The sequence below is a fragment of the Desmodus rotundus genome, chromosome 5 (genome assembly GCF_022682495.2).
Source record: "Desmodus rotundus isolate HL8 chromosome 5, HLdesRot8A.1, whole genome shotgun sequence".
Lineage (NCBI taxonomy): Eukaryota > Metazoa > Chordata > Mammalia > Chiroptera > Phyllostomidae > Desmodus > Desmodus rotundus.
In genome coordinates this window covers 146,048,589-146,071,761 of record NC_071391.1, presented here as the reverse complement: position 1 = coordinate 146,071,761, position 23,173 = coordinate 146,048,589, and the positions used below count along the sequence as shown (strand labels likewise).

The window sequence follows — 23,173 nt, the reverse complement described above, 5'->3', positions numbered from 1 at the left end:
TTTTATAAGGAGGGAGAGGGAGAGGGAAACAGGGAGGGAGGGAGAGGAGGAGAGGAGAAAAGCACCACGAATGTGTCAGAGCACTGGCAGACCTGAGTCTCAGGGTTGGGATGCTCGGTGAAATGAAGGGCATTAAATACAAATCTGTTACAGCTTATGGAAAGTAAGCAACTGCAGTGTTAGGGGTGTCAGAGAACCTAATCCTGCCTCCACTTAGTCTACCATTCCCAAATTTGAGGTAAAGAATCCAAATGGTCAAATTCCGAGTGAAGCGCTGGTAAAGATTCTGCGAGCCTAAAGTTATTTTGTCATCTCTCCATCCTTTTCCCACCGCGTACCTTCATGAAGGAGTTAACAGCTCCATCAAATGCCCTTTCAGAATGGGACTGTTGAGATAAACCCATTTATAAGCAGGAAAATGATTAAGCAGGGCAGTATTCCCTTTATTGTTCCCCTCGCCGCTGACCAAGTGCCAAAGTGACGGGGCAAAGACAGGGAAGGGGCTTGAGAAGCACAGTGATTCGGTCACTGACAGCTCCCAGGAACACTCACGATTGTCTCACGACCATTTCCTCCCCTGGCACGAGTCTGTATTGAAAGTCTCAAGATCAGCCATTCTCTAGAAACTCTTCTCAGACTACAGCAGGAGCAACAGAATGTAAAGAAGACACAGAAGATGTTATTTTTTTAATCTACAAAAATCGGAAAGAACACAAAGAAATCAGCCAAGATCTTGAAGCCCATCCACAACAGGCCTGTGTATCTCAGAAGTGAGAACTGCGGGGTGTCAAGGGTTCCCTGCACCAGCCTCTCTGTGCAGCTGTGCACATCCTCACTCCAACGCATTCTGCTTCGTGATCTCCCACTTCTACCGAGCTTTCGATAACTCACTTATGAAATAGCGATGATGATGATGATGATGATGTCTACTTTGTAGGGTTGGTGTGAGGATTCAATGAGATCATCCATGGGAGGCACTTTAGCAAAGTGTCCAACATATACAAATATTCAAAAAATATCTGGGCTGTATTCCCTTGAAAAGCCTAACTAACATTCGGGACAAAAGTCCCATGGAGAAGTAACCATTGCTTTCTACCTTTCTCCAGAACGGTAAAAGCAGTATTTCAAGTTCTCCTCAAAGAAGTAAAATTGCAACTGAGAAATATCAAGGTCCTGATTATAGTCTCTAGCTTAAAAACTGAAGATAATGTGAAGAAAAGACATACTGTGTATGACTGAATATAGAAATCAGCCAAAAAGCTAAAACAGAAAACAAGCAACATTTTTAGGTAATTCACCATCTTTTCTTAACCCTAAAAAGAATACAGCTAGAACATACTACATAAACTGAAAAGCAACAAGGATCAGAAGTAGCTTCATAGTTTCTCGATTCTTTTCTCAAGTCCTAAACATATCAACTCACTCTATAGCCAGCATATTCACCAGGTCAACTAATTTCACAGAAAGCAGAATCCAAACAAAGAAAAGCAAACCTAACCAGGAGCCCAGAAGTTCAGACTATTTCTGCTACCAAACTTTTAGCTTCATCGGACACCAGCTGGCACAGATGTCTTAACTAGCCAGGAAGCTTTTGAAAAATTTCAATATCAAAGCTCAATGTCAAAAAAAAGGTTAGGAAAAGCAATTAAGAAAGGCTTTTATCTAACCTGTAATCTTACTCCATTAATATACTTGATACTCACAAGTTCCAAAATGAAGTGCAATTCAAATATAATTATTATTCTTTATAAATCACATCATTTTCAGTAGTTTGAATGACATGCTTTTCAAAATTAATTTATAAAACAGTAGTTTTCATTTTTAATAAATTAAAATTCTTAAAATAAAAAAAATGAGAAAACAGAATTGAAAGCAATAGTTAAATGTAAAAACATTACCAAGTAAATATTCAAATAATTAAGATATTACTTAAAATGTAAAAATTAATTTTGCTTATTTTGACAAATCTTTAATTCAAATAATTTTAATGTGAGTTATAAAGCAGTTATAAATGCAAATTCTACAAAATTAGATTTTTCAAATAAATCAAATCTAAGTAAACATAAATTATACCAAAGCAGATAAATACTTGAAAATGTCTTGAATGTTAAACTGCTATTTTGTAAGTTCAGTCTCACAGCAGGAAGACGGAATGTGAAGATTTTTAAAGTTAGGAGTTAAGTGGAATATTATCAAATAATATAACAATTTTATACTTAAAGCCCTTTTTAAATTTTTACATAATTTAATATTAAAATGGAATTAAATTAAGTATTGCCAAAAATGTCAGAGCCACTAAAACTTGAGTAAGATAACTAATCTTGGAAGTGTATACATTTATTCCTGATATTTATGGATACTCTAAGTATATAATAATAGTAAAATTCCCTGGCACACTATGGTTTTTACTTGGACTTGTGTTACACTAACAAACAATTAACAAAACTCTCCAGGACCTGAAGGAATCAGGACTAGACTCCTGATTTGACTACATTAACTGTTGGATCACAATACACCAAAAACAACTGCAAAATACAAACAGTAGATAATGGTAAAATATCAAAACCTGTATATATATTTCTCTAAGCAATACTATCTTTTATAAAATAAATGTGTTCCTCATCTAAAATACTTCATAATCCATAGGTGTGGATTATTAAAACATAAACGTGACATATCCAAGTTTCTTTCCACCCTATAATGACCTTCCATTTACAGCCCTAACACCAATTTTTAGGGATGCTCCCTGCAACAAATAAAAATGCAGAGTAATATCAACTATCATCAACAAATCGGTGTGGAAAATGTGGTAATATTTACATTCAAGTATGTGTACAGGGCAGACTTCCTCCTCTCAAGCACAGCTACTTCGGAAAGCGGGTGGGGAGGAGCAGAGGAATCGGCCCCTTTTCTCACTTCTCCTCTACCTTCTTTAAACTGCCTTTCATCACTATGTGTAATAAATAGTGTGCCCAGGGACTGCCAATATTTTTATGTTTTTTTGTTTGTTTCCAGATCTAGAGACAACTGGTCTACCTGCTGGTTCTTGTCACTTCGCTACTGGAAGTCTGACACATACAAAAAAAGGCTGTTGCTAGGCAGGGTGCCTGCAGCAAGTACCTTGGACATGGACTAGCCAAGGCATCATCATCTGTACGTACCACTCAGGCTGCTGGACAGGGACCCAAGGAAAGAAAAAGTCAACACAGCCTTAAGATTTAAACAAGCCTACATTTCATAAACGTTAATCACAACATAGTGATCTTTTCATCTAGACAAACCCAAATGGAGTTCACATCTTTTTTTTTTTTCTTCTAATTCTTTAATTCCTTTAGTCTAATCAAGGGTGGCAAGGTTTTTCTATAAAGGGCCAGATCGAAAGTACTTTAGGTTACAGGCCACACGGTCTCTGTTGCAACTACTCAACACTAAAGCAGCCGTAGGCCATAGGTAAGGCTGGACATGGACAGCCTTGTCCATGCACATGGCTGTGTTGCAATAAAATTTTATTTATAATACAGGCAGAGGGTCAGTAGTTTGCCTTGCCAATCCCTGGTCTAAATCATCTTAGCAAATGTGAAATTTAAAACTTTCAAATTTAAAAGAAAAAAAAGGAAGGGGGAGCCAGACCCATGTTTTTCTTAAACAAAAGCCACAAATTCAAGTAGTTGTTTCAAGATAGTTCCTTCTAGGCTTAGAGCTAGCATTAATCAGAATAACTTCTGAATGATCTAATAGTACAGCTGTCTAAATAAAAATAAATTTCTCTTATCTTAAAATCAGCTTTGGTCAGGATTGAATGAAAAACTATTACTCGGACATTTTTGCATGTAAAAGAGAAACAAAACACATTGACTATTACTCATTATGTGAGCTAAGTGAGTCATAAAGACAGGTGGGAAACATATCCTGTGAAAGAAAAATATAGTAAGAAAGAGCTCCCTCCCATCTTTAAGCAGTCATCCTCCCAGCCCCCAAGAAGCAATAAATTAGAGGAATGGGATTCTTTTTATAACCGCGTTGCTGATTGCTAAGATCCCCAAAATTTTCAGAATACACTTCAAGTTAGACCGAAGCAGTTATACATCTGTGCTGATGGTGAAAGCTACTCAGCAGAGTTTCCTCTTGAAAGTTCAATGTGATTATGGCAGACAGAAAAGACATTATAGACCCCTATCTTTTCAACCCTAAACTCAGAATAGGCACACTTAGACCTGATGTGACATTTAATTTAAAAACATTACTGAATTCTAGAGGAGGAAGTGTGTCCATTTTCATCCATATAAGCTTACTAAGGTATGATGCTAAGCAGGGGCCCCCCAATGTCTTTGTAACGTCAGATAAGATGACAACCACCTCTGAATTAAAGCATAACTGATGTACTTCAACTTGTATGGAAGTTCAAGTTGCCACCGAAGTTGCCAACTTCAACTTGCCACCGAAATGCAAAGGCCTGTGAAATCTATTTGATGTAAACAGAAGACTGGGAAAAAAAGAAAATGCCCGATGGAACAACAATAATTCAAGTACTACAAATCCAAATCCTCTGGGATTCCATCTCCTTCACAGTGAAGTTTCAATTCAACAATCACGCACTGACTGACCAGCAAAAGCACCACAAATGAGGTGAGGTGCTGGGGAAACAGTGCGTTTGACCTTTGGGAGGCCTGTATTCTTTCCAAGCCTTCTGTAGGACTGAAGCCAATGGTTACATTCGAGTATGGCACTGTGACATTAGAAGTAATTGTACCCTCACAAATAAGAAAAACACCTGAAATGTGACATAGTAGGCAACTCACAAAAAGAACACAAACAGCAGAAAAACACCATTGTTTGCCTGTCAGACCAGAATATATTGAAAGGTAATAATATCCATTGCTGGTTGGAGGTGTGGGGAAATGGCCACACACTCTTGGTGGCACTGGGTTACATTTCTATAGAACAATGTGGAAGGCTGGTTATTTTAAACCAGTTAAAAGTATATATGCTGTGACCTAAAAATTCCACTTGTTTCAATGAACGAATAGAGTTTAGTTTCACTAACCAATATATAAGAAATAAATTCAACTTCAGGAAAATGGTAACTTTGGTTTGGTAGGGTAATTTCAAATTCCTACTACATATTCAGGAGAAATGTCCAGTGGGCAGTTGGACATATAATAAGTAGCATTTACTCAGGGTATATGCTAGACTTGTACGTATTATTTCAATCAATTCTTCTGAAACTCAAGGGGGTATGTATCCACTGGCAGAATCAGGACTCAAACATAGCTCTCAGCCCAAAGCTCTCAATGTTCTAGTCAGCCTCCATGGACTTAGCACTGGGCAGAAAGATACAAGGTCGAAATACAGATTTGCAAGTTTACCTTCCTTTTATGCATTTATTCAGCAGAAATGTATTAGGTTCCTGATGTTGGACCTAAGGATACCAGGAAAATAAAGTTACATTTCCTATCCTTAGGGAACCATGTTTTCAGGAAGACGAAAACAAACAAAAAAATTGCACTGTGGTACATCAGTGCTAACAGAATTGGTTAAGAGGAATAACGCTAACCCCAAAAGGAGAGAGTAGTCAATTCCACATCGGAGGGGTCTTGGGGAAGGTTCTAAGAAAGGAAGATGATTCTTGACGGTGATTTTTGAAGGATGAGTTTTAAAAAAACAACCCAAGTGAACAGAGGAAGCAAAGGAGGGCCACTCCGCAAAGAGGCAGCAGCCTACACAGAAGCCCCCGTGCCCAAAGCAGCCCAGCCAGCTCAGAGAAATGCGCGCTGGTGAACAGCCGGTGCCTGTTAATCACTCCAGTCTCCACCCACCCCTCTGCTCTTCCAGATGCCACACAACAAGACAAGGGAGACAGAAAGTTTCCCGCTTTCCTGAGTGTCATTTTTCAAAGAGAAGACCTACTCCTCCAACCGCCCCCCCTCCAAAGGGAGGGTTGCAAAGGGATAGGGCAGTGCACCTTGCCAGTCAGGAGGAGCAGTGACATAGTGGCCACCCTGTCGAAAGCAGCTCCCCAAAGGCGTCAGTCACCATGCACCACCTTAGCCAGCCTTTTGTTTTCTTGGTTGCATTTCTTACTACTGAAATTATACGGTCTATTCTTTTCCTTGTTTGTTGCCTGTCTCCCTCATTAGAATGTGAGCTCCAGGGGACCACGGGCTTGGTTGATTTCATTCGGCGATGAATCTATAGCACGCCTGGCACAAGGGAGACACTTTGCAAATACCTGCTGAATAAACGAATATTGTTCTAGCTTACCCAACATATAGCATGTGATTTTGAAAATTCAAACAATTCAAGAGAACATTTCTCTTTTACATGAGACTCAATATTTTCTTCCATATCTAGTAGTATTTGCATGTCCTCAAAGAAATTTTCTAATGCTCTAAATAGCAAACCTAAGACCCCAGTTTTTTCACTGCAGAAAATGTTTTAAACAAAACATGTCTCCAAAATTAACGCCTAAAAAGTCTGACTCTGCTCTATTCCCACCCAGGTATTTCATTACACTATCCTTATAGCAAAGAGAACAAGCTAGCATTTCTGGATAAAGTGTTATACCAACTACAAACTGATATTTTGTTTCAATGAAACATGCATAAGGAAAAATGGAAGGAAACCATTCTACATTGAAGGAAAAAGTCCAAGTCCTGCTATTGAAAACAAAAAAATATCTAAAGTAGAAAGAAAAGGATGGCTAATGTTATTAGAAACCACATAATGCGTATCTGTAAAAAGGTCACCAGTTTTCAGACGCCAGCGTCACAGATGATGACTAGGGCACAGGGATCATATGCCTTAACCATGTTACAAAAAACGTCTGGGAAGGTAACATCTTTCCAGATGTTGTTCCTCCAGCTGACCACTTCACTTCAGGGTTCTTTGGGCCACCTGCCGCAGGTTTCAGAATCATAGGTTTCAGGCTCCTGGTCTCACAGATGGGACAGTCTTTCTCCAGGATTTTAGGCTTGAGAAAGCTCGAGGGAGCTAGCACCACAAGCTCAGCAATGCCATTCCTAGCCTGACTGAAGGTTTTGACACAAATAAGCCAGGGGTCAAGAGGCAACCTTCACAAGTCCAAATATTGTATATAAAAAAAATATAGTTATTATGAATCTATTTCAAGACTAATAAAGGTTCAAATAAGACCCACATGCTGCCTTGCCATTTCTCAATATAAATGCCATGTAAAATGACAATGAATCCACTCTCTTTTTATGTGGGAGTTACAAAGAGAAGCCTTTAAACTTCTTTAGGGATAAATTTATTTTCCGAAGCCAAGTATTAACACCAATAAATGGGGGATTTACATGTAATCCCTAAAAGCAGACAGGCAGAAAGTACCAACCATGCTACCTATGACCTTTTAACTAGGCATTTTATTTAATCACACTTGTATAACTGGGCGATTTAAAGGGTGCCATTTTTAAAGATAAGATATAAGCTATTGTCTCTGATATTTTAAAGCAATCTTTCCAGGATTATATATTCAAATACATGTTTTGGGGCTTTTTAGTGTCTCTTTTCCCCAGAGTAGTCACCAGAAGTGACTAAACTAACCTGTTTATCAATACTGCCCAATTTTTTTTTCTTGAAAGTATATGGTACCACATATCTGAGAACTTTTTCAAAGTCGGTTCATAAGCTATATCCTTTATATGTACAAGAGACATTGTACATAAGAAAACACCATTTGCTCATAGACCAAGCACAGCACAATGAACAGGCTGTAAATAAATGGTGAGATTCTTTTTGTCTGTATCCACTGCTCACTGGTGGCCGGGCAACCCGACCACATCCTCCTTCCTGGATGCCATCAGCCTGTGGTCAATGAGATCTCTTTCTCTGATAAATTTTCTTTAGAAACAACAAATCAGAGCTTAAAGACAGAAAGTATATTATTGCAAATCATCACAGCCAGTCTGTGGTGATCCGCATTACACGTTATCAACACCATGAACTATGAAAAGTGTATGCCCTTCAGAAAAATGGATCTCTCTGATCATTATACTCTAAAAATAAAACATTCTTTCATACAAACAAAATGAGGGTGGCAATATACAAGGCCTCAGCTGATCAAAGCAAAAGGAAAGACCATAAGATCCATAAGAAATGCATCTCATAATTAATGGTTAATGTTTACAATACATTTTAATCAAGTAAAATTAATAGGACCCCTTAAGAAAAATGGAGGAGCAGAAAACAAAAAACTTTGTATGAAGAGTCAAAGACTCAAATATTCTCAACTTGTTTTCACCAGTCTCTAGTCTGCCGGGTACTAAGCCAGATGGCTGATGTCGCGTAACTGCCTCCTACGTCTTCATGTGCCACCTTGACTGATAAATCAGGAGGAAGCTGTTTACAGATCAATCTGTGCTTTCAGGCTCAGCACAGTTCGGCTGCCTCTCAATGCGCCCCTTTGAATTCTTTATTCTGCAACTCGTAAGAGATGAGCAAAAATAAGAAAAATAATACCCTTCATAAGCCAAACATAAATAAGCACTAATAACATTTTGGTATATTAAAATGGTCACTTCTAAAGCTTTTTCCTCTAAGACGTCCCCCCTTTTTATTCTGCCTCTTCCTTCTACTTACTTCCCTCCTAAACATTTCAGTATTGAATTATCCCCATAACCACGGTGCCACTACCACAACACACCTCTCTGAAGGAGCTGAGCACGGTGGTATTCTTGAACAGAATCCCTTGAGCACCCTGGTGAGCAGTACCCCACCCCACTTGGCCTGCACACGAGGCCAGCCCGCCCGCAGCTCCTGGCTGGAGTGCTGGGATCACCATGGAAACCGTTTCCACGGGGCCATGCCTCCTGCAAAACATCACTTACTGTGCCCGGCATATGACTTCTCTCGTTCTTCCCATTCTGAGAGCTGCCATTCTTGAGTTTCTTTTTTTTTTTGGCTGTTTCTTTGTGCTCTTTCTGTTTGTTTTGCACTTCAATAAGAACAGAAATAAAGCTGTTTTTCACTTCCTTTTCAAACTCTAGTTCATCTCGCAAGGCCAACTGCTGCACCAGCTCTTCAGAGTATTCCTTAATGGCAGTCTCAATTTCTTCCAGGAGTTCATTTAATTCGGACACGGAGAGCCTTTTTACCCCTAAGACCAAAAGCAAAGCACAGCAGATACTAAGACAAACACGTTTCAAGGGAGCACAACAGGGTGTTTCATGCTAAAGAGCAAAACCAGATTCTAGGCAATTAACTTGCTTGTGATTTCAGAATCCTAAAACTTCTGATGGGCAGGTCTGACTGGGGGTGGGTTGGCACAGTTACCTCTCAAACGGCTGAGAAGAGAAGTATAACAATTTTGTTTCTACTTGTCTACATAAGTAATACTTCAGTCAAGACTTTAAAAATTACACGAAGGAAAAACCAAACACGGGGAAAAGCAGACAGTACAGAAACTACCTGCTGACGAGAAATCACAAGCAATTTAACAGAGGTCTGGCGCACACCTGAAGAGAGAAGCCACTTGAAAGAATTCAACCAAATGCATATTTAATCCCATAGCCCAAAGTGTGAGCTTGAAGACTGGGAGGATGCAAAGGCAGAACATGCACTGAAACCCCAGTTCAGGTTTTCTCAGCATTCCCTCAAGTGAGAGGACAGACGTCACTGAATTCCTCATCCCCACACCTCAGAAAGTGACTGTTTTGGGGGAGGGTCTTCAAAGAGAGAACTGAGCTAAAGTGGGGTCATGAGGGTGGTCCCTGATCCAATGGGACCGATGCCCTCATACAATGAGATTAGGACCCAGATGCGCACAGAGGAAAGTCCATGTGAGGACAGAGAGAAGACGGCCATCTGCATGCCAAGGAGAGAGGCCTCGGGAGAAACCAGCCCTGCTGACACCTTGATCTCAGACTTCCAGCCTCCGGAACTGTGGGGAGACAAACGTCTCTTGTTTCAGCCACCCAGCCTGGGGAACTTCGTTACAGCAGCCCGAGCTGACTAATACAAGATTCAGAGGTGAATATGACACAGTCCCTGACCATAATATGCCCGAGTATTACTGGACGGTGGGGAAGGGCATGCAACCCAGCCAGTGAGAATCAGAGACTTCTGGTGACAGGCACACCGTATGTTTAAAATATACAAAAAAGCACAAAGAGCACTGATTTAAGTAAACTTTCTTACTCTCTTCATAGCTGCTTGTACTGGACCTCTTAAGAGTTTGAATTTCCTGGGAAAGCATGGAAAGCCGATCTGACTGTGTGGGAGTCTCATCATCATCTGGGTCAGGTGATTCCTGCATCATTTCTTCAATTTCTTCAATAACCTTCCAAAACATACACACCCCCGTTAGTCACATGCACATGGAAAACGGCCCGTGCGGGACGCGGCTCTCAGGAGGCAGCCAGAGCAGAGGCACACCAGATTAATCAACAGTGTGTGGAGTGCATGCTCTGAATGATCGAGTCTTGACTATAAGGGCGAACAGTTCACCCAGAAAAATTTACAACACACTAAATACAAACTCAAATAAAATATGATTGAATACGGCCATCGCGATTCAGCAGGCCCTATCAGATCTCGCAACTCTGAGAAATGCTGCTGTAAACACACGTGTAATCTACTTCAGACATGTCACAACCAGACCATAGTCACAGTTACCCAAAAGCAAAAGGACAGACAATTTATACCCAAGTAAGTGCTCAGTGTGAAGCCTTTTCATCAAACTGTCATAAAATTTAGAAAATACAACAATATAAAAAGTTATATATAAAGCAAGAAGTTACCTCAATGGCGGCAAAATTCTCTTTTAACAGCAGAAAAAAATTTTCGTATATTAATTCAATGGAAGATGAAGGGATATGCAAAAATTACTCAAAATATGGAAGCTTAAAAAAAGCTGCACAAAAGCAGGAAAATTTCAGATATATATCTGCCTTCATTTAAACAATGATGTATTGTCATATGCAATGTTGCTCACATTTTACAATAGCATCTTGTCCTGGTCCAGATTCCAAAAGTTGAGAAGGATATAGAAGTCAGAGAAAATTTAAGGAAAACCAGAAAAATTACACAGTAGTTAGAAAAAACAGACCTTAGTCAAAAAAAAAAAAAAAACTATTAGAAAAAATGCAATGTGAATCAGCAAGCTTAACACGTAACACTTACAATGAGGAAAAACAAAAGCAAACCTGAAGGAGGTAGGGATCACGTCAATCTGTAGTAAGAGATTTTCCAAAACTAGGCAGTGAAGAACAGTACAATGAGGCACCTGATACAGGCCACGCAATCGTTTCTCTGAGTCTAAAAAGCAGGGATAGCTTATGGTATTCAGGCCACTTACTGAGAGGACAATGATCTCTCAGGGTCACCCGTTTCCCTGGAATATCTGGCTCACCCCTATTCAGCCTTCTAAGCTATTATCTTGCCTTGTAAGCACCTCACTCTCCCCAGGCCTAGAACAATCCAACTTCAAGTATAACTAAGAAGCATCAAAATGACACATTTTAAAGTGTACCCCTCCCAACCTGACCACAATATATCTCTTTACTGACCTTGTTTTCCAGCCTAAAAACACAGTGTGGTAGAAGTCACAGGCCAAGTAGCCGTGAACGTTTTACGTCGGGAAGCAGTTCTTGCATCACATGTGGACAACACAACAGAAGTGGGAAGAGCATTCAGAAAATGGGAAAGCTGATTCAACTGGCTTTGCATGAATACAGGGTGGCATTATTACAGCATTCCACAGAAAGAATGCTCATTTCTTCCTACAGTATACAATATGTACAGCCAATGAGCGCTAATGATTTTTGCATAGGTTTGGGAGAAACTAGGTAGTTTCTACACAAATATACTACAGAGGGCCCATGTCTGGCTAAATCTAAAGAAATTAGAAAAGCCACAATATTTTTTCTGACTTCCCTGTAAGTAACACTCTCTAAGTACCTCGCTGTGCTGTGCTGATTTTGGAAAACTGTCTATACCGGAAAATCTTTCCAGCTAGCACAACCCCACCTGCTTCAGGTGACATCCTTTCTTCCCCTCTCCAAGGAGGAGACGACTGGTAGGCCTACATAAGCAGCAAGTACTGGAAAGACAAGTGCACTCCAACAACCCACCACTTATTGCCTCAGTAAGAAATCATTTTTCAGCCCAAGTTCCCTTTTCCCTCGGTTGATGAGTTCTTCCCTTGTACCTGATCTGCAGTGAAGAGGGGCTCCTCATGCACACAGGAGACAATGATTGAATGCATGTCCAGCTGTTCTCTCAACTCCTCCTCGTCTGATGTATCAAAGAGCAAGCTGTCACTTACCTGAAAACAAAATAACCTGCTATTAACAAGCAAGACCTTCTGATCACAACAAAGGCAAAGTGTCTTTGAGGGAAGCATCGGCTGGGCACTCTCCCTCCAGAGGGAGAAATTATCACAGTTGCTCTGCAAAGCGAAGTGCTCTGTGAAAAGTATTTGCATAGTCACCTCCAACAGAAAGAAGAGGAACGCACGTGGTCCGGCACAAATAACGCCCCCCTTTTATGGGCTGGTAGTCTATACCAAATCATTCATTACAGAGTCATCAGCATGTAACTCTGTAACATAAAAATAGCACACTCAAGCGCACCATATGACCTTTTAGCTGAAATGTTCAAGTTGCTCTCCATCTCGTGTGAGACACTCACACACCCTAACAACTAGACACTATGGCGTTACCTCTGCCAGACCCTGTAGAGCCAACACGACATTGCTAAGGGGCTGCAAGGATCCCCTACAGGTACACACTTAGCTGTTTTTCCCATGGGAAGGGTGCTGACAAGCTGACTGATGAGTACAAAAATACAGGGACAGGGCGTTTGTTAGGAAGTTGTAGGGAATTATGGCAAATGGGGGGAGGGGTGATGGGCAGGGTAGGCGGCAAATGTTACGTAGTTAACAATCTAGTAGTAAGAGTGTATATATTAAAATTCCACAGAAAACATAAAGTTAGTTATTTGCAAACTAACTTCTAACATTCGGAGTAAAACAGAAGTAATGTCCTCCCTAGCCGACAGCAATATGAGGGTCACACTCAGCTCTTTCAGTTGAATGCGTCTTCCAAAAAATAGTCTCTCCGTGTTGCAAAACACATTCAAACCTAATTGTGTTGGAGATTTTCCATAGCTCCATTTTCCGCACTGCTCTGTGCCCCAGGAGGCTGACGTTTATGGACGACATCAGAGGATGCCCTTGACTTCTGGCTTCCAGCTGGGTTCAACACTGCTGGTAGACACTGGCAGGAGGCTGGAAGGTGGGAAGGTGAGGGCTGGGCATTTATTCTGCCATCTCCCTCGCTGCCAGGCTGCCAAAGGCTGCAGCTGCTGTGGAGCAGCCCCCTCCCCCACAGCTACTCTCTCCGGGTTCTGGTGACTTCTTCCCCTCTTTCACTCTTTATGCCAAGTGGCGCTACAACTGCTTGCTATTGCCAGCCCCAGGGTATCACACCAGGACTCAGTGGTGCCCCCTGAATCTGTCCACACGGATGATATAAACAGTCCCTTTAACAATGACTTAAGAGTTTAGTACTAGTACTCACTGTAAAAACCTTACCTGGAAAACTCAGCAGATTAAAATGCACTGCACAAGAGGTAACGTGACATGACTATTCGGCCAATGAAAGAACCATGATGAGAACTCGATTCCTCGGGAAGGAGCAGCACACACTGAGTTCCCAAAGGACAAGTGGGCAGCGACGAACTATGTAAGACGGAACCATGTATTTCTACTAGACAGCACATAATCTGAAAAACTGCATTTGACCTGGGAAATCACTTTATTTATCAATGTAGAGGATACACACAAAATTGAGGACACAACTGAGTATGATAGGCCCCTACTTCCTCCTACAGGATCCTGGGAAGTTAAGGGTGAGCACAGCCCACAGAGGAAGCAGCAGGGCGAGACGTGCGAAGGAACACCGGTGAGCTGCCTTTCGGGACTCCGCGCTGGGGGAGGGGCCGCATCGGCACCCCGGAGTCGGATGCTGCTCCCGCCCACTGCGCCTCCACGCGGTACCACAGTGATGGCGCATCTCCCCGTTCTACTTCTCAGTGCGCCATCAGCCTAGGAAGGCCTGGCTCGGGCCTTCCGCACGCCATCACAGAATTTCAGAACACTGCGCGGGAAAAGGAACCTAACATCCTCCACAGAGAAAAAAAAACCCCATCATATTAAAAGGACCAGGAATCAAAATGTCGCTTGCATTCTCAATAGCAACAGAAGGTAGAGAACAATCAATATATTAATAATTTCATTTCAATTAATTCCACCCTAGAATCCTAGCTAAACTAACAACTAGGTGGGGACTTAAAGACATTTCAGACATTCAAGTTCTCAAAAAATTTACCTTTCATGTGCCCTTTCCAGAAAGCTACTGCAGAATATGTTCCGTGAAAACCAGGAGGAAAACCCAAAAGGAACATGTGGGATCTAGTGCCTGAAAGAGGTGAAGGGAACCCTCGTAATGATGGTGAAGACCCCCAGAAGGATGGCTGTGAGCTAATGGAGAGCCGCCGTTCAGGTGAGAACTGTGAACCGCAGAGGGCATCGAGAAAAGCATCAAGAAAAAGAAAGAGCGAGCGCGGGGAGAGGCTGACAGATTATCTAGTGCATTTCAATCGCTAAAATTAGTTTTATGGCTCTGTTGAGGCTGAATTAGTGATCTAATGATAACCTGAATCACAAAGGGCAATTATTATTACCATAAGAAAAAATTACAAGTGAAAATTTAATCATAGTGTAGTAAAATGGGTCAACTGTGAATATTTAAATGGTCAATATAAATGAAGATTAAATTAACCAAATATTTTGATATGATTATATTGGAAAGATAGAGGAAAGGTAAGTTTTTGTGAGGGCTACAGTGTTGGGGTTGGAGGGAGGACTATGAAGAGAGCTATACCTTCATCCTCTGGGTAGAATAAGTGGAAAAAGTCTAAAATTAAAAAATAAAACCCAGTAAAATGACATGAGTATGTTACCTGTTAAAGAAATAGGCGAAGCAGTTGAGAGTGGTCGCCTCTGGGAAGCAGAGACCAAAGATGAGGTCAGTAGGGCAAGGCTTCTTTTGCACGGTAAGTCCTATAGTTCTAGGACACTTTTTAAACTATGGCAGTTATGCCTTTAATAAGAAAGGAGAAAGGTCAAGAGATGAGGCTCGTGATGGGAGTGGACATTTGATTTAAACACTGAAGAAGTGGAGAGGAAAAATTCCACAATGTGACCATAATGGTGTACGGATGGTGTGGAGTGGACCAAACATCAACTTCACGGACCCTTACATTTCAACACCCCCCCAATCACTCTTCTGTGTTGCAACTGGAAGACCACAGTTTTGTCTTATTTTTCCCTCATAGACAACTTGTCCCTTACAGACAAATAAAAGCTTGAATTTGAAAATTACTCCTCAGGAAGATGTTATTACTTCTTGCCATTTCTACTCTTAAAGATAGAAAGGTGCATAAACAAAGCCGAAGTCCTTGGAGAAAAGCTCATGGTAGGAGGTAGGAGATGACACAGGACATGCCCCGAAGGCAAACGACTGAGAAGCTTTCTGTACATGCGCATGATCAAGAAAGGGCCTGGATTGGGAAGCGGTTTATAGCTATTATCAAATCACATGAGTGATACCAGTAAGCCCTAAGAATAAATTTCCATGACAACAGAAATAATGATCCCAGATCCTCATTCCAGGGAGGGAGCCAAGCCCATTCCACACAGAGAGGGCATATGTTAAGGGCTGGAATCCCTTTCAGGCTTTGAAAACTAACCTTGGCTGTCATGGGTATCATTATTCACCCTCCCATTCGGCATCAATGCGCCTTCTGTTTGCCAAGCATTCCAAACATCACTCCTTCCTGTGCCAGGGTTGGATACAGAGTTGGTGATGCTTCTCCCTCTATGAAAACAGAGCTGCCTCTCATGGAAAAAAACATGCCATGGAAGAATCTGGACTGCACTAGATGCCTTAAAGACCCATCAAATTTCTTCTCCCATTGTCAAAATAATTTCCCACAGGCCCTGTTTGACATTTGGGATAATCCAAAGAATGCTTCCGGAAGGTAAACACTTGTCTTGGTCATGACTGCACACCGGGCACAGTGGTAGTTACTGAAGAGACAGATACAAAGACACCTACCGGGAAGTCGTGATCCAGTGACAGACCCAGAAACACATGGCTAACAAGGGAACACAGCAGTGATCTGAGACATGGACAAAGGGCTGTGGGGACTGGCACCCAGGCGACAACGGGGCTAACAAATTCCATTCAATTCTATGGAGCAGACAAATTCAGTAAGGTCTTCCCACCCCAAGTGTAACGGACTCCCACAGAGAGGAGCACATTTTCCTTCCCTGCGAGGATTTAGGCCATGGCTAAATTACCATCTGTCAGACAGGCTGTAGATGGGGATTCCCCCCAAGTGAGAGGTTGGATTAAGTGTCCTTTAAAGTCCCTTCCAACTCTAAAATTGTATAATTCCATGAGATCAGCAAACGCTAAAACAGTAATAGGAAGCTTCAAAGAGGAAGGGAAACTTGAACGAAGTCCAAAATGATAGCTAGGAGCTAAGTAAACAAAAGAGAATAAGATATTTTGTTGCATTCCTTTTCATCACATGGATGTCAGGTCGGTCTGCAAAACAGCTTAACGGGGTTAATAATTAGAACAAACAGTACGAATTCTACATCTACTAGACGACTGGGAAATACAGTCGGAATTTTGTATTTTACTAGAACATAATGGCACCATTCTTTTCTGAATCACATATTTGAGAAAATCATTTTCACAAAACATTAACAACGCTATTTAAAATACTGACGGGCCTACTGCATTAAACTCCCAGTAATTATGCAAATATGCTAATGAAATATAGAGCATGCCAAAAGATCTCGCATGGGCTTACACTGTTATTTGATGGGGAACTTACAACAGTCAGGCCCTGAAACTGACATAATTTGGCTACATTTCTCATCAGCTTTAAACAACAGTGCAATTTTCCACTTAAAGCAATTCTCTTCCCTGTTCTGTCCCCCTTGCTGTCCCATCACTTGTGCTCATTCTCCTTACTCAAGGCATCTTCACTGTACAGTACCAAGACAAACAGAGCAGCCTCAGTTGGCCAAGAACACATTTAAACTCCAAGAACTGAAATGTCTCATAAAGGTTCCCCGATATTCACACTAGTACAGTCTACGGGCAACATGCTGTACCCAGCAAGTCATTAAATTCGTCAAAAAGTAAACTCGGGTGATATTCCAGTACCCTCAACACCGGCATGTGCCACGTATTGGGTCAGCGACTAACCGCATATACCACGGTGTCCCCTAAGATTACAATGCAGCTGAGAAACTCCAATTGCCTGGTGACACCTAGCGCACTGCGTTCCTCAGGGGTTTGCGGTGATGCTGGTATAAAAAGCCCAAGATTTATATGATCTGAAGAGAAACCCGAGTATCGATGCTGGTGTAGAGAAAGCTCCTGTGCTGCCCGTTGTATAAAAGTACAGCGTACAATTACGCACAGTACGTAATACCTGATCACTACAACAATGACAACACTGGTTTACGTGTTTACTATAGCACACTTCTTATCACTATTTTAGAGCACACCCTTTCCATCTATAAATGTTGGCTGTAAACGAGTGTGCCGTGTTTTACCTTGTACGTCTCGTATTTACCATGTGTCTTCATTGCATCATGTTCTCTTGCACTTGACTTAATCTCGTGTTGTTTTGTAAACGCGCTATATAGGCTTGTAGCCTCGGAGTAACACATAGGCTATTCTACACAGCATAGGTGTGTAGCAGACTATACCACCTAGGTTTGTGTGAGTGTGCTCTATAACGTTCACACGACGAGCAAATCGCTAAAAACGCACTTCTGAGAATGCATCCCCATCGCCAAGCGGCCCATGATTGTACTGGGTCCGGCAAAAATAATGCCCCCTTTTTATTATGTAAAAATCTTTTATTACAAAATCATCAACATGTAATTTTGTCACATGACAATATCACACTCAAGCACACCACGTGACATTTTAGGTGAAATGTTCAAATTGCTGTCCGTCTCGTGCGAGACGTTCACATACCCTACCAACCACACTCAATGGTGTTACTTCTGCTGCACCCCGCGTATTAAACCAAAGGCTAGGATTCTCACTGAGTGTTCTCGGCATATCAAAATTGTGTTATTTAAGGTGGGAAAGAAAATGCTGGTCACTGACGCTCATACACAGGAGATGAAAATTTAGCTAAACGTAAAAAGGGAGCGTGTGCTGGGGAAGGATTGGAGGAATGTGCTAGAAAATGGACTATGGCAAATAATAGAGGGCCAGCCCAACTGCTACAAGCCTGGAAGTAAGAGGCAACGCATGACTTTTGGTTTATTAGAAACGCTCCTTTTTAGTCCATTATCAGAATCAGTAACTGAGAAACGACTGGTTAGATTCCTAACTTACCCCTTTTTCCGAGAGGTTCAGAGTGAGCAAGTGCAAGGTCCTGGTGTGGGATGACTTCCAGTCCACAGGCATGACATTTCCGTAATTGTCTGTCAGGGCATTCCAAATCCTTAACAGGAAGAAAACCACGGTCAACGAAAGTTAACGTTCTATCTGTCTTCTATTCAATAAATATCCAGTACTGTAGTGAAAGAAAAACAAAAATATCGAAGAAGAAAAAAAAGGCCGTTTCTCAGAAAAATGTCAACAAAGTAGAGGCCCCTAAATAAGACTAAGTGAAAATCATAGAATTAGGCTGCCAAGAGCCCTGTGGGAAGGTGAAGTGAAATGGGAAACTCTTCCACGTTGACAACTGACCCTTTCCCCCGATACTATGTACAAGGCACTGGTCTAAACAAACTATATATTAACTCACTTAATTCTCAAAAACAATATTATGAAGAATCATACTGTCCTCACGTTACAAACAAGGAAACTGAAGCACAGGGAAGTTAAGTCATGTTTCCAGAGCCAACCTAGTAGTAAATACACCGTGCTCTACACTTAATTTTCTCCTACAAGTCCCAAACATCTAGGCCATTTCACGAGTAAATAATCTGACCAAAGGTTTGTTATCTTTTGGGGAAAAATGATTCAGTTGTAATGTGAGATCAAGGTTTAATATCTCATTTGTAACATGATAGATTAAGGACAAACACTGACAAAATGAAAGGGAAAAGAAGGAAGTTCACCTGAGAATGCACGCAAGGCACACCCAATGCAGTTACGCCACCTTATTATTGGGCAGCATTTTGACAAGGATCAGAGCACGTGACTAAAATTCAGGCGACATACACTCTGGTCTTCATTCTTCCTAAAACAATGAGTCTTTGGTCATGCCCTTTAGTCCCTCTGTGTTAGTCTCCCTTCTACAAAATGAGAGGCTTGGACAAGAAAAACAGACATCCCTCCCAGATCTACTATTCGAAGCATTCATTTAAATAAGTTGAATTGAGGAAAGCCCCGAAGCACACCAGGTAAGAACAGCAAACTCACACTTCATGACCAAAATGCAGGTTTTGGTACCAAGGTAATAACCAGCATAATAAAATACAACAATGTATGTAGAAAAATTGAGTTTAAAGATATAAATGGCATGAGATTTAGTTGACGTAAAGTTAAACACTACACATATGGGCTACTTAATAGCTAGAGGTACACACATACATGTCCTAAAGAGAAAACACCCTAAATTTTATAACAGGTATCTAATTGTGAATAAGCCATTACATAATTAGATGGGGTTTATTCTCGCATGTGTGAGCCATTAGGATACAAAAGCAAGACCACTAGCTTCAAAATAAAGAAGCAACATACTTGGTTTAAGCACTGGGATTTGTTGCTAAAGAGATGAAGCAATGGGACCACACTGCCAAGAACATAAAATCCCATCATGATGCTTGGCTTTGGAACACACATTAGCCTCAGTGAAACTGCAAACCCAAAGGCTCTAGAAAACTGGCTTGTTTACCCAGCAAATCTCCCATATGCTTGGTTCATTCCTATTCCCCTCTCTGCTGGTATCATAATTTCCTCTAATGCCAACATGCTCAAATTGGAGGCAACCCTTCTGGACTGTTAAATGTGCTGGGTTTAAGGCCCACACATTCCTGGGTAGAAGATTTTCAAATACTGCATCACTGACTACATATCTAACCCTGGTGAGGAATTCAAGTAGGATATTCTAGTAGGTGAAGACAGTCCAGAGTTTTGGGGACTGCTTGTCTGCCCCTTCTTATATGAGGCTGTAGTAAAAGGACAAGTAGAGTGGAATACTCCACCTAGAAAAAGTAACTGTGACTGAATTTGATCTTTCAAGAAAGAAGGATAATCAACAGTCCTCTATCTCCAACAAGGTCAGAAGAGTTCTAGAGTTCTCCAGTTAAGACTTGGACTGCCTTCATCCTTATCATAAAGTATTACATGCAGTCATAAATAACTGGCAAGACAGCTCTTTTCGAAGGTCAAAGTCCCTTCAACATTAAATCCTACACGAGACCCTTCTAAAGTAAAAACTTAGCAGATAAGTACAAGCTCTGTATTTAACCAAAACTAAAACTGGGGCTCAGAGAACTTGCCCTAAGGCAAGGCAGTATCTGAGTGAAAGAATTCTCAGCTCTCTCTGGTGAGAAGGAGCAAGAAATGGACTCTAACAAGCAATGGAGAGATTCATGCAGAACAGGGATAATGAGGGTAATGGCCAGCCCCAGCCCTGGAAAAGACAGAAATTTCTTATGCATTCCCGAGTCAAGTCACACACATTACCAACAGGTCTTCTACTAAAAACCCTGTTCAGGAGTAACAAAAACTTCAACTTCTTATATCGACCTAAGATTTAAGCGAAGGCTAAAATATACTACTTTCCCGACCACGCAGGTGAAGCAAAAATAAGGGATTTCAACTATCTGTGTACAAACTAGTAAACTGTTTTGAGAAGTTACTCTTGATAAACCCAAACTCATAATAAATATAATTTTAAAATCCAGAATATGTCCTGAGTCTAGTGATTCCAATTATATAAATATGCATGACATGCATGTATGTACACACACACACACACACACACTCTACTATCTTCTTTTGGAAACAGAATTTCCAAAATGTCACATAATGCCACTGAGCATATCTGTGTGTATAAAATCCCGACATAAATCCTCCCCTCTACTCCTGAACACTGTACAGAGGTACCAATGAAAAGATACAGGCTCCAAGCACAGCTGGGCTCAAACCACTGCTAAGCCACACTTACAGGCACTCATTCCCAACTCCCTCTTCTCAAGCTTCCTATCTTATTCCTGATAAATCTGCTTCACAGAGGAAAGGAAACCATAAGCTAGAAGCCCGTTTCTCTGCCCATGGATCTTTCTCTGTCTCACAGATGAGTTTTTCCCTAAACTCCAATTTCTCCATCCCACCAATGTTCTGACAATCCATCCATACCCATGTCCTCAGTATCTAGTCCATTAATTTCACCCTCAGCCTCTCCAGGGGAGCCTCCCCCTGACATTACAACATGCTTCAGTTTTTTCATTCTCACGTTGGGTTTTGGGGTTTTTTAACCACCTTTTGGGGTAATACCATGCTACACAATCACAACCCTTATCTAACCAAATTGTAATTACAATTCAAAGTGGTTAAATAAAGTGCCCCCAGGAACTCTATCGCCCTCTTCCCCCAACTCTCTTAAAGCCCTATGAATTCCCTATCATTGCAATTAAATAATTCTGTAATAATTACCTATTTATGCACTGGTCTCCCTACCAGGCTAGGGGATCCCAGCTATTAATAACCAGGGCTCTTAGTTTTTGCCTCTGTAGAGGCCTGCACTGTACCTGGGCTCTCGGGTGGACCCAATAAATTCCTGTGCCACAGAATGCTGCATCAACATTGGTGTCTTTACACGTGCTACACTCTCGAGCTAAACCTTTCTTCCCCTGCCCAGCAAACTTCCACTCCGCATTGGGATCCAGTTTTCACATTTCTTTATCAAGTCTTTCCTGACTCTCCCCGCTCCCCACCCCACCCATACTTTTAAATCTCCTAAATTTTGCACATCTATCCATTAGGGCACTTGTCACACCCGGACAGATATTTGTTTACAAATCTAACTCCCACCCTAGGTTGCACCCTACTTGGGAGGGTCAGTTGACTAGTCACCTTGGTATTCCCAGTGCGAGGCAGCCTCTGGCACTTAACGGACACTTAATACTTGTTAAAAGAATGAATGGCTACGCCTATGCCCGAGGAAGTACTGCTTCTGACTACCCGCTCTACTAGGAGATTCCCCGTAAGTCAAATCACAGTCGTCTCCAGGAAGGAGGATAAGGGGGCAGGGGTGGAGGTTTACGGGTGGGGAGCGAGGGAGCAGGGAGTTTAAATTGCCCAGCTCGCCGAGGCCGAAAGCCCCAGGGAGGGAGGTGCGCGAGCAGGAGGGGCGGGGACTCCGGGGCCCCGGGAGACGGAAGGAGGGCGCGGGGCGGGGCCTGCGGACCGAGGGCCGGCAGACGGGGCGAGGGGCGGGGGAGGTTCCCGCCCGCTCCCGGCTGGGCCCGCACTCACTCGTCCCCCTGCAGGAGGCTGCCCTCGGTGATGGGCCGCACGACCGCTCTCGGGGGCTCGGCGCCCAGACCCGAGGGGCGGAAACAGAGGCTCAGCTTCTCCTCCAAGCTGCGGGCCAGCGCTGCAAAGCCGTCGCCTGCCCCGCCGGGCCCTGCCCCGGCCTCAGGGCTCGCGTTACAGTTCTCCTGGTCCTGGAGGGTCCCGGCCGGCTCCTGGAACTCATAGAAATCCTGCCAGTCCCCGTCCGCCGCCATCGCCGCCCGCTGCTGTCGCGCACCCCGCCCCGCTCGGTCCTCCGGCCCCGCCCCCGGAGCCGCCCCGGCCGAGCCCCGCCCCTCCCGGCGGGTGGCTTTCGTCCATCCAGGGCGGTTCAGCCTAGGTCTACCCTTTTCCTGAGTCTTCACGGGATCTTCCATGGGTCCCCTCAGAAAGGGAAACTTCAACCGCGTTGAGTCATTTCCTATAGTGTCTATGATTCCTCAGTAGATTTTTCCCTCTTAGCTTTTCGCAGTGGGAACCTGGCCTAAGTGTGTCTGAAACAAAGGGCCTCTTCAAACTTTGAGCTAGTGTCAGATTATTCACGAAGTCACTTTCCCAGGGAAACCTGCTCCTTTTGC

General features: G+C 42.3%; 1 protein-coding gene across 2 annotated transcripts in view; it reads right to left on the bottom strand.

Annotated features, from left to right (window-relative positions):
- Positions 1-22,851, bottom strand: part of FEZ2 (fasciculation and elongation protein zeta 2) — a 37,908-nt gene extending 15,057 nt beyond the window's left edge. For both annotated transcript variants that reach the window (XM_024552644.4, XM_024552646.4), the window contains exons 1-5: positions 22,557-22,851; positions 18,459-18,567; positions 12,167-12,283; positions 10,156-10,297; positions 8,847-9,115 (exon numbers count right to left, since the gene is read on the bottom strand). In XM_024552644.4, the coding sequence (XP_024408412.2) occupies positions 8,847-9,115; positions 10,156-10,297; positions 12,167-12,283; positions 18,459-18,567; positions 22,557-22,810 (891 nt within the window). In that variant the 5' untranslated portion in view covers positions 22,811-22,851. The remainder of the gene's footprint in view (positions 1-8,846; positions 9,116-10,155; positions 10,298-12,166; positions 12,284-18,458; positions 18,568-22,556) is intronic.
- Positions 22,852-23,173: the final 322 nt, after the last annotated feature.